At 31.4% G+C, this 17,662-nt stretch overlaps 1 protein-coding gene across 1 annotated transcript; it reads right to left on the reverse strand.

Moving 5' to 3' along the window:
- Positions 1-15,944: 15,944 nt before the first annotated feature.
- LOC132278913 (gamma-glutamyl peptidase 5-like) lies at positions 15,945-17,303 on the reverse strand. The gene is made up of 3 exons (XM_059780819.1): positions 16,857-17,303; positions 16,385-16,717; positions 15,945-16,304 (listed from the first exon to the last, which is right to left on the reverse strand). Exons 1-3 carry the CDS (start codon positions 17,172-17,174, stop codon positions 16,200-16,202), a joined length of 756 nt encoding a protein of 251 aa, XP_059636802.1. The 5' UTR covers positions 17,175-17,303; the 3' UTR covers positions 15,945-16,199.
- Between the last annotated feature and the right edge of the window lie 359 nt (positions 17,304-17,662).

Raw genomic sequence — 17,662 nt, forward strand, 5'->3', positions numbered from 1 at the left:
ATCCAGATTGTTGTTGTTGCCAACATTCAAAATAGAACAAATTGAATCCTCATTGAAGGAAACGATGGTTCAATAAAGATGGGTTTAGATAGAGAATGGTCAACAATGGAACTCACTACATGAAACAAATCCAAACAAATCTAGCAGGATTTATTTGTTTATTTATTTATCTATCTATAATTATCAATTTTTATTTTTGCTTATGTGTGTGTTGATAAAAATAAACTGTAAAAAGACCTACAAGCAAAACTATAAAAGAACCAGCCCCGTAAAGGAAATCACCTCAAAACAGAGCATAAAAAAGAGAAAATTATTAGGATGATGGACTATTGACCTCAAAAGTATGATCAATAATTTTATACTATACATATCAAGAATGAGACATACTATGCTTATCAGGAATGGAATGTTTTACAAAATTTAAAATTGTTTGTATTTAAATAGAGTGGAGTCCTTTCAACTGAAGGCTCTTTGTTAACAGTGACTCTTGTTGAAGCTTAGAAAGGAGCTATAATTAAATAGACATCAACAACTGAAATGAACAGAGAAGAAAACCTAATCTCTTGGACAACAAAAGCCTTTATAGGTATCATTGATTACTTGGCCTGCAGGAGAGTTTCGCATGGTTCTGGAAAGCATATATTTGAACAATCCATTAATCAGACCATTTTAAGTGGTGTGCAAAATAAATTCTCAGTTCTACTCATTGGAATTCACTATTTCTGATCCAACATTTAAAAGTTTAGAAGAATTACAGATTTTAAACATCTTTCTAAGGTTTGCAACCTGTCTTTCAAAAGATTTGATTGATCAAATTTAGGATTCAATTCTTGTGGCAACTTTGCTTTTACATAACCCTAAATACCAAATTAAAACCTCAAAATCTACTAATTGTAAATCAAATCACCAATATTGAGTAAGAGCATTTAATAGTGATAGAGAGAGTGAAAGAGATACAGAGCCCTAACGACAAATTCAGGATTCAATTCTTGTGGCAACTTTGCTTCTACATAACCCTAAATACCAAATTAAAACCTCAAAATCTACTAATTGTAAATCAAATCACCAATATTGCGTAAGAGCACTTACCAGTGATAGAGAGAGTGAAAGGGATGCAAAGCCCTAATGACAAATTCATGATTCAATTCTTGTGGCAACTTTGTAGAAGAGTGAAAGAGATGCAAAGCCCTAATGACAAATTCAGGATTCAATTCTTGTGGCAACTTTGCTTATACATTACCCTAAATACCAAATTAAAACCTCAAAATCTACTAATTGTAAATCAAATCACCAATATTGAGTAAGAGCGTTTACCAGTGATAGAGAAAGTGAAAGAGATGCAGAGCCCTAACAACCAGCCAAATGTCAAGTGCAATTTCTGAATTAACTTCTATCTTACGTCAATCTCTGTGAGTGAAGTGGAGAGGCAAAGGTTCACGGTGGCTTCTCCAATAGGTGGATCAAGTTTTCTTTGGAGACAGAGAGCGTCATAATATGTACTGCATATAGAGGAGATGAAAATGAAAATAGAGGATATGTTTTGGCTCCATGTGGAAACGACGCCGTTTTTCTTCTAAATTGGTGAAATTTGGCGCGATAATTATGGCGCTTCAGTGCATTTTACAATAAAAATGAAAAAAATAAAATAATTATGTAAATATTTTTAGTTAAATATAATAAAAAGAGAATGAAAAATTAGCATCCCAATAATGAAACCACTTTTTGTTATTTTCCTTCTCAATATATTTTGTGATTTTTAAAATAATTAAACCACTTTTTATTGTTTTCCTTCTCAATATATTTCGTGATTTTTAAAATATATATATATATATATAAACCTAATTGGCAATATTTTTAGTCCAATTTTTTGAAAAGTATTTTATAAAATATTTTAAGCTATTTAAATTATTAAACTATTTTGTTAAATAGTGTTATATGAACTATAAATATCATATAAATCAAACTAATTTTCATATATTTAAGTAAATTAATTTAAATAAAAAATATTTATAAACTCTCTTATTTTTAATTTTCAAAAATTAGATTGCATATATGATGGGTAATTTGATAGAAAATATAAATTTTAAGAAAAGACGAACATCTAAAAAATTAAAAATAAAAATCATGTTTAAAATTATTAGAAGTATCAATAAATGTGTTTATACTATACACACTAATTGATAAATAAATTAAGAATACATCAAACATAAGTAATGAAATACATAACAAGAATTAATCAATAGATAAATAGATAATATTTTACTAATAGGCTCACAGTCTTACAGACAAAAGTATCACACTACGTTTTTACAATATACCTAAAAGTCATCCTCTAGATGCTTCATATATAAGATAATGCTTCAATTCTGCCCATCAAGACAAATTGTGTCGTGCACACTAATATGTCCCAATAAGAGGTTGACACTTCTTTTAAACTTAAAAAGATACAAACACATGGGTCATACCCATTTTTCAGAGTTAAACCCAACAAATCTATTTTGTTCCTCTCTTTATTCCCATCTGTGTATCTCGTTTCATCTACATCTTTCTTCGGCTCAAGATCTCTCTTGAAACTATTCCAATCCCACTATGGCACCTCCTTATGGGTGGAGAGCAAATCGGTACAAGAAACACACCGCTTCTAATTGTAATGACTCGGTCATTTTTCTTCCTTTTTTTTTCTTAGATTTTAACGGATATTTTTTTTCCGTTGTCTTTTCCTTTTTGGGTTCGGTTTTTCATCACTTGATGTCGTCTCGAGTGTTCTGGAATGATTTCCAAGACTCTTTTCCTTGAATTGACAACTTCCTTTCGGGATTGTGTCATTTCCATATTTTATTTTTCTGAACACTATTCACATTTTGTCTTTTTCTCGTTCATCCTTTTTCCTTTCACAACCTCACTTTTTGTGCTCAGATTTGATTTCGGTTTTGCATGCATTCATGATATTTGATTTCCATGATAGTTGTATTTTTACTTTTCTAGAAAAGCATGTTGATTGCTTACTTCCTTCATAAAGGGGCATTAATGCATACTTTAGTATAATTCTTCTTAACTTGTGGGGTTTTAGTGTAATTATTTTTCATCTTGGGGACTATTTTGCAATTAAATTTGGAAGATATTTTCAAAAAGGACCTTTTTGTAATTTTTGAAAAGTGTGACAAGTGCCACACTCTCATTGGTCCACTTGTTGACATTTGTGTGGAAACACTTTGATGCATTGGATGATGACATTTGGAGGGTGAGGATTCACCTAGTTGTTGGCCTAGGATTGGTGCACTTGTTGGCTTGAATGGTTGACAAGTGTAGGTGTGGGATTAAGCCTAGGAAGGAGCCATGGATTGGTGACAAGTGTGGTTCACAATTTAGTCTTGCAAATATCTTTGGGCCACTTTGGGATTATGGTTTTAAATGAGGGTTTTTGTGCAATTGACCATAGATGTGTGTGTTGACCATGGTGTAGGATCACATAGTGAGTGGAGGATTTTTATTTCCTTCACTCACACATTTTCACGTTTCATCTCTTTCTTCCTCACCACAAAACCCTAGCCTCCATGGATGAAGCTTGAAGCTTTAGGCATTAACCTTGATTTTTGAGGCCCTTCCACTTACTTTAGACCATAAAGTTTGGAATACTTTTTGTTCCCCTCATCCTCCTTTTCAAAACCCTTGAAGGATCTAGCCTAACTCCTAGTTTTGCTATGGTATCTAGAGATTCAATTCTCTAGTGAGGTATTGATCTATTATTTTGAAGTATTTTTATGTCATTATTGAGTGTTTTACATGCATAGAAGAGAAGGACTTGTATTCTGTCCTTAAACTGTTTTAAGTTGAAATAAATCTTGTCAAATTAAATATATAACATGAAAATATAATCAATTAGCTTCCAATTAATTTTGGTTTCATGTAATTTGGATTTAAAATGAATTAGTTATGAATTTTTGAAGTTGCAAGCTAGTTGTTGGAAATTTAAATCTTTTCTTATCTGGTCCGGAAACGAATTTTTATATGGAGCTGTGGTACTTCAATTATCTTGAACTTTTTACTGGAACTTTCCCCATAGATTTTACACTACTCAGAATTGTTTTAAGATTTTAGAGCATTTTTAAATTTTTTTAAAAATCCGAGACTATCTGCTGTCCATGTTTTTATTGCAGCTGGAAAACATATTTTTAGATGATTTATTTCACTAACCTTTTGACATTGGATCATGGTTTAAATTTTTAGTTTTACACTCTCATATGTTTACTTCCAAAATAAATTAGGTTTGCCCAATTTGGATGTCAAATGAATTTTTCATGAATTTTCAAAGTTGGAAGCTACAGGCTGAAAATGTGTTTTCTGGGCAGAATTTGTTTCAAAATTGTGGGTCAAAACTGTTTCAATTGGGAAAATATTTTGTTAAACTAAATTGATATTATCAAATTACAGTGTTTAAGCTTTCATTGGGCTTTGGATTCATTCAATTTGGATTATAATTGAATTTTTTATGAATTTCCCAAGTTGAAGGTAACAAGCTGAAATATCTGTCTTGCGGACCAAAATTTTGGGGCGATTTCACTTCGGTGGTAATTGGGATTTTCATTCCAATTGAGGTAGGGGATGTTTTAGGCTTTTGTGTGTGTTGTATTGAGTATTTAGCATGATTATACAACTTAATTGCATGCCTTGTATCGATTCTAGAAAATTAGTATTAATTATTTCTTTGTATGAAATTTAATTCACAAGGATGTGTATAACTTAGAATGGAATTGTGGCGTGCTAGAAAATCATGTTTTAATATGTTTGTTAACATATATTAAATTGGGATTAATTAAATAAGAATTGCATATTTTATTTAATATTTATCTTTTGTGAAAGATTAAATCCCATGGCCGTACCTAGCATAAAATTGACTTGTAATATGCTTTTAAATTATGTCTTGGCATGTTGTTTAACATACTTTAATTTGAGAGCATTTGGACAAGTATGAAAATCTAGAGATTTTAATTAAAATCTAATTAAGGGTTCCATTGGCCTAATTAAGTGTTTAACTTGATATTTGTGATAACTATGACTTATGTTCTAGTATATGTTAATTTGGAACCATTTGATGTTGTTTTAGGGATTTGATTATCATAATTTAATTAAATTCCACTTTATTGTTCTTATAGCCTAATCGAGTTTTGATGTGGTGTATGTAATGACCATGCTATATTGTTTATCATGTATTAATTGGAGGCCATTTGATTGAGATTTGAAACCTAGGGAATTTAATTAGTTTATTGATTAAATTCCGTTTCTATTGTATTATTGATTAACTCATGTATTTGACATTGATAGTATGTTTAAAGCATGACTTTTGACTTATAATGGATTTATGAGTTATGTTTCAATATTGGATTATATTGTTATAGCGCGTAACGAATCGCGCTCTGAAGATTCGACATGTGATGTTATTATAGCGCGTAACGAATCACGCTCTGAAGATTCGACATTGTCATCCTATAGTAGTTGTGGATTTAGAGCATGTGTTGTGTGGTTTCAGCCTACTTGTGCATGAAGGTAGTTCCGTGTACTATTCAATACGTATATAAGTTGTAAACTTATCTAATTATTTTGGAACCACTTGGGACATTCCATGATGGTTAGGGTTTGGCTCTAGTACGGGGACAAGAGTCCTCTAAGTCAAAAGTTTGCGCATTGGGTAGGCTGCCTGGGGGTTAGTAGTTCTAAATTAGCCTAGAAAAGTTCGCGCGTTGGGTAGGCTACCTGGGGGTTAATACCTCCAAATTAGCCCTATATCGGTCTCATCCGACTGATGTCCAAGTCTTCCACTATTTGTTTTCGCATTCAATTCCAAGTTATCAATCATGTTTATATTGTAACTGTGGTTTTGGCTATAGGCGATTTGATGTTGTTAAGTACATCCATACTAAATTGCTATATTTAGTTGATTTAGCATTTAGATTTCAAGTTGATAACTTTGAGAATCTATATCTAGTTGCTTTGTGTAAGCATGTTTCTATCTGGTTGCTTTGTGTAAGCATGTTTCTAACTAGTTGCTTTGTGTAAGCATGTTATATCTTGTTGCTATGTGTAGCATGCTCTTGTGTTGTTGAAATTGCATAAATGATGTGTTTTATGCTAGAAATGATCTTAGGTAGTTAGGATGCTCCCTGAGTCTCACCTTTGACATAGACGTTAGGTGGAATGAACCACAATGATTAAATCATGTACACTTGTACAACGTAGGTCGATGCATGCTCATTTCCTACAAGTAGCTTTATGTTACTCACCCCTACGATACTGAGGCGTATTTCAGGTCAAGATACAAGATTGGAGATTGCAATTGCTTGGGTGATTTACTGAGTTGAGCTTCTTTAGAAACATTCTTGTTCACATGCAAGTGTTAGCATGTTCATGATTTGTCTATGAAATGTAATTTTTCTAACTTGGAGGTCTGACATGTCAAATGATGTAAATGAGTTGTAATAAGGCCATGAGCCATTGTAGCATGTTTAAAATACCATTTTACACTTGCGTGTATGTTCACATCATCACACAATAGCATATAATGCAATTTGATCATGCCATGAGGAGTCATTTTGATGCCTTAGGGATAACGTACATCTCTAGTGGCCACTTAGTTTCCTTCATTTTCGCATTTCGGATCCGTTATCGGGTCATTCTTTTGGTTCATCACAGGACACACTGAGTTGAAAAATCTAGGGTCATCACACTAATCTTCTTATTAAGAGAACAATCATCTCTTAGACTTCTATTGGATCACACAGATCCTTACAATTGATTGTAGATACAAATTTGTTGTACAAGAATATATCTCTCAAATATTGATATGCAAATCAACGCTCACAACTAGAGTATAAATGAATACAAATGAAGCTCAATACTCTATGAATGATATGTATGAGAGGATGAATAAAATGAAGTATAAAAGCTCTTTGACACTCAAGAAAGTTTCTCTATTTCTATCCAATGCATCCCCACAATGTCAAAAACATTGTGTATTTATAACCGCTTGAAAAATATAGCCTTTAGGGGTAAATTAATTTTTCAAATCTGAAATTTTAGTCCATCTGATCGGTCACATAAGTTATCTATTTGTCTAAAGTGATCGGATATATGTTATATCTGTTCGGGCAGTTGGAGCATCTGATCAGTTAGATTATAGAAGTGATCGGTAGGATCAGATTTTATTTCATCGCGCTTTCTAAAATTTGATCCATCTAATTAGTTACATAAAACATCTGATCAGCCACTTGGACACATCTGATCGGTTACATTGGTGAACTGATCGGTCAATTGATAAACCACAAAAGGTGCGAGTTCATTGGTTTTGGCATCCTATCAATAGTATGACTGATCTGATCGGTCAAATGAAAAATAAATAAATTTTCTGGTTTAGTCATCTGATAGATAGCATAGGCTGTTACTTCTGCATACCTTATTTCCATTAAAAACATTTAAGTAAATAAGGAAGTACCCCCTATTTGGATTTAATAAAAAATACAAGAAAATTAAAATCTAACTAAAAATAAATAAAAAAAATTCAGTTTTAGTACAAATTAGGGTTCCCGAAAGTTTTGGTAAAACTTGATTCTCCATGTAGGTTTTTGTAGAATTGATGAAAAATCCCATAAAATCAATTTAGGCTATTTAAAGTGTAAGGAGTAATTACCGAGAAAAATTATTTTTAAAATATCTTTATTTCAAAAAAAATCATATTTTCTGTACTCCGCCAAAAAACCAAGAAACAATTTTTCATGAGAAATGTCCGGATCGTAAAGTCATTTACCAAGTCATGGTAACAAAGGTTTTGTAGATGAAAAAGTAAGTTCAATGCCTTAAACTCTACTTTATATAAACCAAAATAAAACATATGTTCAATTGGTGTGCATGGTCATAACATTTATAGCTCAAGCATTGACTTCTTTAATTCAAATCTTATGGAAACTTGAACTAACTTATTCTTTTAGCAATGACTTCATGTGTCTATTGCTAATGGATATAAAAACATGCATGTGAGTGATGATATTATATGCATAGTCATATAGAGATGAGCTTCAAATGGATTTATAAATACTTTGACATTGAATCATAAACACTCACCATACTATCTACCCATTTCTTTAAGCTTTGTTCATATATGATTGTTTAGACTTTGAGGTATTCTTGCTTTCTACCAATTTCTTTGAGTTACTTGTTTGCTCATTAATTGTAGTCCAAACTATCTTTGGAAGGACTTGTATTTAGTTTCCTTGCAATTTAATTCATGTCTCTTTGTATCCATTCTTTTTCATTAATGTGATCACTTCATTAAGGTCATTTTTTGAAGACTAATTATCTATAACACTCAATGTATATAATTAAATATTAGTCCAAAAACACCATTAATAGTTTGTAATAACCAAAATCACTAAATTGTCCTTGGTTAAAGACTTTGTGCCAACAAAATCCTACGTACTTTTAAGATCTTTGGTTCCATTTAACTCCTAAATCACTAAATCTTTTATTTATACCCTTACTAAATAGAAGTAAAATTTTGTAGTTGTAAATTTATTCAAGATTTGATATATGATCTATATTTTTTATTATATCTTTAATTTTTAATTACTTATAAATATTGCATTATGGATATATATATATAATTAATTTAAATTCAATATAAGAATGTTTGGTACGTTTTTTTTTTAATCTTTTCTATATGACAAGTACAATAGTGGTATTTAAAAATGATCAAATTTAAAGAAAATGCCATTTTGAATTTTTATTAACAAATAATTAATTTGCTTAGGGATTCGGTGTTCTAGGCCTCTTATTTAAGGAATTACAAAAAAATAAATAAATAAATAAATAATAATCAACAAAGATATCTTAATTGCCACGAAAACAAATTCGTTGCAAAAATGGCATTTCGCCACAAGGATTGAAAATTTGTGGCAAAATAGTTCTTAATTGCCACGAAAACAAATTCGTTGTAAAAATGACATATCGCCACAATGATTGAAAATTCGTGGCAAAAGATACTATTTGCCACGAATAAAGCATCGTTGCGAATAACTAATAGATTTGGCACGAAAATAGTTTCATGGCAATAGAGCATATCATAGCCATAACTAATAATTCGTGGCAAAATCCATCCTTTAGCCACGGGAAAAAAAACTTCGTGCCAAAAACATATATTTGCCACGAAAATAATATCATGACAAATTGTAAAGTGATTTGCCACGAAAATATATATGTGGCAAAAGAACATACAATTGCCACGAACAAAAATTCGTGGCACAAATAGTATTTTTGCCACAACTTTGTATGTCGTCCCTAATTCGTCGTGGCAAAATTGAAATTTTACTACAAATTTTTAAGTCGTCCCTAGTTTTTGCCACGAAAAATTTAGTCTGTCGCAAACATATGTTTTTGGCACAGTTTCTTTTCTCATTTCTGCTAGTAAATTAATTTTTTGTTTTTAGTGCATTTGTGTGCCTCTCCATATCTCAGGCTATACCTTTATTTTCTCATTTCTGCTATCAAATTATTTAGTTGTTGTTAAGACGTGCTATATCTGTCACCACGTAGGGAAGAACTGGCTAGCAGCATTAGAATAGCGCATTTCCGTGCTTCTCCATATCTCAAGCCATACCTTTCTTTTCTCATTTCCTAGAGCTGCTACTTTCGCATATATATTATGAAGTTACTATTTAATTATTGAATTCCTTACTGTTTTCTAACGGGTAATATGGTATCATAATGATATGTTTTTTTTAACTCCTCATGATATCAAGAATTTTTTTATTGAAATGGTGGAATGTTATTAATATTTTAGATGATGATCAATTCTTTGATAGAAACGATTTCCAAATTGAAGTAATAATAATAGTAATAAATATATACTATATATATTGAATTTCTAGATTTCTTGAACTATTCAATATCTGATGAAGACTAGGAACGTAGAACAAATGCTACCCAGTGAAAAGTTTGCATACAATTCTCTATATAGCAATACTTTTGTTTACCTTTACTTGAGGGTGGATGTGTATGTGTTTCAATTATTCTTAAATCTTTACTTTAAAGTTTCTTAGAAGAAAGGTTCAGAGGTTAATTTTTCAAATAATATATTGTATTTAAATTAAATAAAAAGTAAACAAAGGCATAGTAAACTCCTTTGTATTTACTTATCATTGATTTATATTAGAACTCCTTTGTTTTGGTCACTGCTAGTAATTTTAAAGGAGATAATGAATATGCCTTGCTCTGGAATTCAAACTAAATTAAAGCAAATTGAAATATGTTCGAATTAATGATGAGGTGAGTATAGTTTAATTAACTTGCATTTCGTATCTTGTGACATGCTTATGCATAGAATTATACGAGTATTTATCTTGGCATGCTTGGAAAATGTTTTGATATGTAGTTTTTTTTAATACAAGTAGATAAATTGTAGCTCGCGGAAGGAATAGGTCGTAATTGCTAATAATATAAGAATATTTTATTAAAAAAAAAATCATGACTATAGAAGAGAAGCTTCTAATTATGAAATGGTTTTTCTTTTGCTTATCCTTTTCCATTTTAACTAAAAACAATCGGTTTGCTAAGAAGAAAATGTTTGTTTTTAAAGCTTAAACAAACATGAAATGTATTTTTCTTGTAAAATATTTTTTTAAACGAAATATTTTCTTGTAAAATGTTTTTTTTTTTTTTTTTCTAAATCAATTTTTGTGATATTTTTTAAGTCAGCTTTTGTGCACTATTAACTCTCTTTCACAGTGTTACTCACCAACAATAGCGAATAGTACTCCCTAAACAATCCCCCCCTCTCTCTCCCCGTTACTCTCTATCTCTCTCTCTAGGTTAAACCATCCATCCCTCTCTTTCTTGTTATTTTCTCTCCCCACTCTCTCTAAACCAAAGCATGCTCTTAACTAAAATCTATTCCTTGACTAATCCAAATTTGTGTCCATCTCTCTCTTCTCTCACTCCATGTATATACATATAGAGAATTTTATGTATATACATATAGAGAGAGACGACTGAAGATTAGATTTTTAGATTGGGATGACTAAAAAAAATTCGTTGTTAGAGGGGTTCAATAAGAATACGGATGGTTAGATGACCCAAGGTAACTTGTGGAAAATGACTTACGAAATTGTTTTGGTAAATCATTTTCAGTCATTTGGGGGTAAAATGATTTATATGAAAAATAATTTCCGAACCCAGGAGTCTTACAGAGAAATGAAAATATTTTCCGCTAAACATCGGAACATTGAAAAATGAGAAAAATAATTTCTGAATAGATAATGAATAATTTTTTTTTTTTTTTTTTCAATAATGAATAATTCAATATGAAGAAAAATCACCAACCATAACCAAGCGTAAATTAATGTACCAAAATAGTGGGGGCATATAAAATGCCTATTTTGTGGGAAATTATAGGTTTTTATGTTAAACAATAAATGCATGAACTTAGGAACTTTAATCTCTTCTATTAATAAAAGAAATTTTTCATTGTTCTTTGTCAACAAAAGAATGTTTGAAATATTGACTAGTAGTTATTTTTGTGCTCAAAAACAAAAAACAAAATTTGTGGAGATTTATTCTATAAGTGTACGAAAATCTCACAAATATAATACACCCCCCGTCTCGAATTAAATATTCCTTTTTGATGATCTAATTTTTTAAGAGGGTGCATTTTAATATTTTTTATTGTATTGGTAGTTAATTAATTATTAACTTTGTCCATGACGGTCCACATGATGTGATAGTTTATTTTTTATAAGTTCAATACAAAAAGGTCGTCGTCCCTCTCCATCTGCATTGTGACGCTAATAGTGACCCAACCGTTCTCCACGTGATGACCTAAGGTCGCTAACACAACGACCTTGGTGGTTGTTCCTCACAGCGTGAACTAGATCGCCAGCGATGACCTGGTATTCTATCCCACGACGACCTGTAGGTCGCTATGCAGAAAAAACCCAACATGGGTTGCCATCCACATAGCTGTAATGACCCAAGTCCACTGGATCCGGATCGCTAATCGGATCCTTACCCAACCCGAAATCATTTGAGGGTAACATGGTCATTTCACGTTAAATTACTACTTTAAAGCCCAACAAGGACAAAGTGATCATTTAGCATAATTATAATGATTTAAGACCCAAAAGGGTACAATAGTCATTTATTTGAGTCGTAAAATGAATAAGGTGAAGTCCGGGGATAATACAGTTATTTTCGGGGTCAAAATATAATTAATGTAATATTCTGGTCACATAATGTGTAATAATATACATGAGTGAGTGGAAAAGGGCAAAGTAGAGATAATAAACCACAATGGTAAAACACTCAAGAACCGGTCGACATGTAACGTACCCTTACACTTTGACTGGTTAGTGTGGTTCACGTCGACCGGTTTGTGATCGAACGTGTGGAAATTTTACGTCAAGTGGTTTAAACATGCAATTCAACACATAGAAAAATCGACTAAACACGTATCTTCACAACAATTAGCTTAAACATGCAATTCAACACGTAGTATTGCAACAATCATGCTTCTCACATATACACATACATCTAAACCATAATGGCCATGAACAATTACTACAATTAGGCATGCTAGATTGCAAATACAAAAGAACCAACTCACTATAATCAAAGATTGCATGGTTTAGGAATCTCTACCTCAAATGAAGAGCAAATACTTCAAAAATCCCCTATTTTCAAAAATGCAAAGGTGGCGCAAATGAAAATCCGTTCCGATCAACTCGTAGCGCTCAACGAACTCGTCAATTTTGCCTTCTATGGCAAAGCCGAAATCCAAGTAATCTCAGGGTTGTAATAACTTGGAAGAGTCCAAACATAATTTGAATTAAGAAAGGTATAGAAAGGGAAAAAAGTAAATAAATAATAAATATATTAGGTTAAAATTGAAAAAAGTAAATTAATGTATAAATAAAAATAAAGGATTTTTTTTTTTTTTTTTTTTTTTTTTTTAATATAGTAGTGGTTAACTTGTAAAACGAAAATAATTTTTTTTTTTTTTTTGTTAATATCGTGGTTAACTTGTAAAACGAAATTTAATTAGTTTACAATAAGGTAAAATTTAAATTTTAATTAAACAGTTACCTATTTTATTTCAATTGGTAACTTGTTTTATTATTTGGTAAATTATTTTATTAAACAATTTTTATTTATTTTTAATTGATAACTTGTTTTAGTTGTGTTAACCTTGAAACATAATAGGATTTATTTTAATTGATAAATTATTTTACTCTTTGATAAATTATTTTATTATTTTAATTGATAACTTATTTTAGTTGTGTTAACCTTGAATTGTGCCAGGATCCGGCTCTAACCGGGTCGCGTCCACGTATCTCTTGTTTAGACTTCTATTACGTACTCGTGTTCACATTCATACCATTGCATTAAATTGTGTTCACATTCGTACCATTGTTCTTTAATTAAAGAAGGTTCCGGTGATATTCAAATGTTCTTATATTATATTATATATATTATTGACTTCTGTGTTTCTGTATCGTGTGGGCTTTTCCAGTATGCACTTTTTCTCTACAAGTCAATATTCTTCTTTTCCTCTTCTTGACCAATTAATCACATGAGAAATGTCTAATTTGGCTAGACCCAAGAATTTTAACATAGAAACTAAGAATGTTTCTTCATGCATACCGTTGAAAAATTGCAAAAAAAGGTTAGTCAAGGCACTGTATATAATATTATAAACAAAGTTGCATGATGGGTTGTATTTACTGTGAGCTCAGTGGGAGCGTCCGTCCCATTAAAATTTTTGTTATTGTGTTTTATATTTTTAAATTTATATTTTTTTATATTTATACTTATTAAATTTTGACATTGTTCCCATTAAAATTATAAAAAAATAATAATAATAATAAGAAAAAAAAATTCCTTATCCTCTCTATAAATTTGCACCTCTTCATATAAATTTTTAAATCCATCCCTATTTGCATGATATAATTTTCGAGAGATCAGCGTACTCTCTTTAGGAGTTCGAATATCATTAAAAGTGACTAATTGAATTTAAATGATGAACGTAATATACAAATAAATATTGCTTGCATATAGAATTTACAAACTGTTCCAAAAGTTCAAAGTGACCGGGCAGCAAGTGGATTGATTATTAAAAAACCAAAAAGTTCAAGTGAGGTTTTATATATATTTTTTTCTTTGTATTTTTTAGGTAAGCAAGTGAGATTTTATCATTTACCATTTTATTTTCCGAACATTGAAGCAATATATATATATATATATATATATATATATATATATATATATATATATATATATTACATTTGGGCCCAAGGAGATCATTTACCATTTTGAATCCAAATAAATGTTTATATCATTAAATCAAGTACTTCAGTGAAACCCATATTAATTTTAGTATCTCAATCCTATTAATAATGGTAGAATTTTTCATGTGTCAATTTCCTTTCAGTCCAACTATATATTGTGTCGTTATTGTTTTCTCAAATGACTGGCAGAGTGGCCCTCCCTTTCATACCATGTTTTTGCATATTATCCGGAAAACATTTTCCTCATTCATCCAATCTAGAAAGAATGCCAATTATCCGAACAAGTTGCTGGAATTTCACAAATGCTTCTCCAAGGTTTAAGACGTGTATAGGACACACATGATATACTGTATAAAGCAACTTATAGCTGGAATTTCACCATTTGTAATCGTTGTTGTTTTGCGTTTTCATTTCATTTGAAGGAAAAACAATATTTTTATTGTTCTGTGTTTATTTGTAATTGAAAGTCTAAAATCTAACTGTTACAAGATTTTCAAAAGTAAAAATATAAAAACATATTTGATAATGTCAAAATATTGCAGTCTCACAAAATTACCGCTTAAAAAAGCATGCTACAATGTTTGAGCTACGGTGTGTCACTGCCAAAATATCATGAAACACCAACAAATTAATGTTTCCAATATTGGACATGTTTCGAAAAACGTATCCGGTACCCTTCAAATGTATCTAACCGGTTATCAAATATGTGGCGCGCAAGAGAAAATATTTGCTAATAAGAACCCAAGTGATCATAGTCTAATAAGAGCCCAAGTGATCACAGTCGTGGATTTTTTGTCCGGCAATTGATCATATATTTGCACTTTTGGCACTCGGCATGTCCAACTAAAAATAAATAAATGATATCAAACCCTCTTTAAGAAATTTAAAATTTTATGATAGTCTTCGACTAATCAGACAAGAATAATGAGAAAGAGATACTACGGAGTTAGAGGTTTATCGGTTCCAAGTCCCTACTTTTTTTTTTTTTTTTTTTCGATAATTAGTCCCTACTTTAAAAGATAAGGAATTTGAATTTTGGTAAGGACATGATGTATAAATAACAATTAGAAAAAATAATAATAATGAGAAAGAGACTTGTACCCACTCTCTTATTTAGAATTCTATTACTGGTGTTCACATTCGGTATACATGGTGTGCCTTTTCCAGTATGCACTTTTTCTCTACCAGTCAATCTTCTTCTTTTCGTCTTATTGATTAATTAAAATTTAAACATAAGAAATGTCTAAGTTGGCTGGACCCTAGAATTTTTACATCTCAAAAGAATTTTTCTTCATGCCTACCATTGAAAAAACTGCACAAAAATGTACTTCGGTGGAACCCACATTAATTATAGTTAATTTCTCAATCTTTTTTTTTTCTTTTTTTTTTTTTCCAACAATTTGAAATCCTATTCATAATGTTTATAGTGGAATTTTTTGTCTGAAATTTTAAAAAATTTCTTCATTATGGTAGCAAAATCATCGTTCACAGTCAAGTTTCTCTCACTCCAACTATTCTGTGTAAATTGTTTGCTCAAATGAATGGCAGAGTGATCGACCATCCCTTTCATACCATGTTTTGGCATATTATATATCCGAACAAGTTGCTGGAATTTCACAAATGGTTCTCCTAGGTTTAACTTGTAAGACAAATGTAATGGACACACATGATATATTAATGTAGAAGCAATGCTATTGTAAATATTTATTTCTTCATTATCGGATCAAAGAGTATACATATGTAACCAAGTTTTCTATTTTTGTAAATTTAAAAATTATTTTTTTAGTAAATACCATATAACCAAGGTGGTTATATAAAACGAATAAAGATATCAAAACAAAAGTGATTTGGTTATATTTGCAATTAATTAGCTAGTTAATTCCATCTGCCCTTGAGGAAGCCTCTGCAAATCTTTCCCCAACACTTCCTATCTGGTTCGGCTATCTGCAATTTTGCCTTGGCATCTTCAGCAAGACCTTTCTGCAAGTAATAATTAATGAAGTAACCAAAATGAGCTCAACGGAAAGGGAAATGAAGTTATATGAAAAACTAATACGTACCTCTATAGATTCGTTTGTGAGAAGACGATCGATGAGATTGTTAAGAATGTCCTTGGTATACTCTGGATGACCTTGAATCCCTAAAATGTGGTCTCCGATGGTGTACATCTCCACACCGGTTTTATCCGAATATGCAATCACTTCAGCACCCACAGGAACCTCCCATACCTCATCTTGGTGGCATTCAATGATCGAAAGGGATGCTGGGATTTCTTCTGAGCCTTCAAGGAAACCGCATGGGGAGAAATCTTTCACAATTTTCACTTTTCTAAGCCCAATATCCCAACCACTGTTAGCCTTCCCAACTTTTCCACCCAATGATCTGCACAAAACCTATATATATATATATATAACACCATGGATTAGTTTCTTTTCAATGAATATATCAAATACTGTCTATATTAGTAGTAAACACAATATGAATTAATTATATACACAATGTGAAAAGTACTACTATATATATAAATTTTACCTGGTGTCCAAAGCAAATACCAAGGACTTTCTTATGCATGGAGTCTAGGGTTTGCAAAAGAAAGCAAAGCTTGAGAACCCAAGGGTCATTGCCATAGGCGTCGAAAGGGCTACCACTGACCACAAAGCCATCATAGTTTTGGAGCTCATTCATGTCCGGGAACTCTCCTTCAACAACCCTAAACAAGTCCCACCTCTCTCCTTCTTCGCCGAAAGCTGCAACAAACACATTGAAGTAGCCACCGTACACGTCCTTCACATACTCAGAATCCTTTGCTGCTAGTAGCAAAGCATATCTTTTCTGTACTTCAACCTTCATGATCTTAATTAAATGTGTGTGTGAGAGAGAGAGATTTAGTGTGTGAAATAAAATTGCTAGAGAGAGAGAGATATGTAGAGAGAGAGAGAGAGAGAGAGAGTACGTATGATGTAATCAAAGTATGAAATGTTTGAGGAGCAAGGGTCCTTTTTTTATAGGCATAGCAGACCACCAATATCTTATGATACGGAAATTTCCATACATGTGGCGTGGATCGACTTTGCATATATATATATTAAAGCAAATTACTAAATTCTAAATTCTTGGAGAGAAGAGAGAATTGACCGTAACCATGTGATCAAAACCGAGTGAGGAAATACATGCACATACATAATCGTTACAGCCACGGTGTCTGTCTTTCTAGAATAAAACTAGTGGTGCACTCGTTTCAAATGGTAAACTTTAAATCACGTAATTCTTCTTAACAGGTCACACTTTCGCTCAAATTGTCATAACTTAATTTTTCTGCTCCCGCTTTGTATCACTTT

The sequence above is a fragment of the Cornus florida genome, unplaced genomic scaffold (genome assembly GCF_030987335.1).
Source record: "Cornus florida cultivar Cherokee Brave unplaced genomic scaffold, ASM3098733v1 CherokeeBrave_3.0.0_Hap2_Chr10, whole genome shotgun sequence".
NCBI classification, from domain to species: Eukaryota; Viridiplantae; Streptophyta; class Magnoliopsida; order Cornales; family Cornaceae; genus Cornus; species Cornus florida.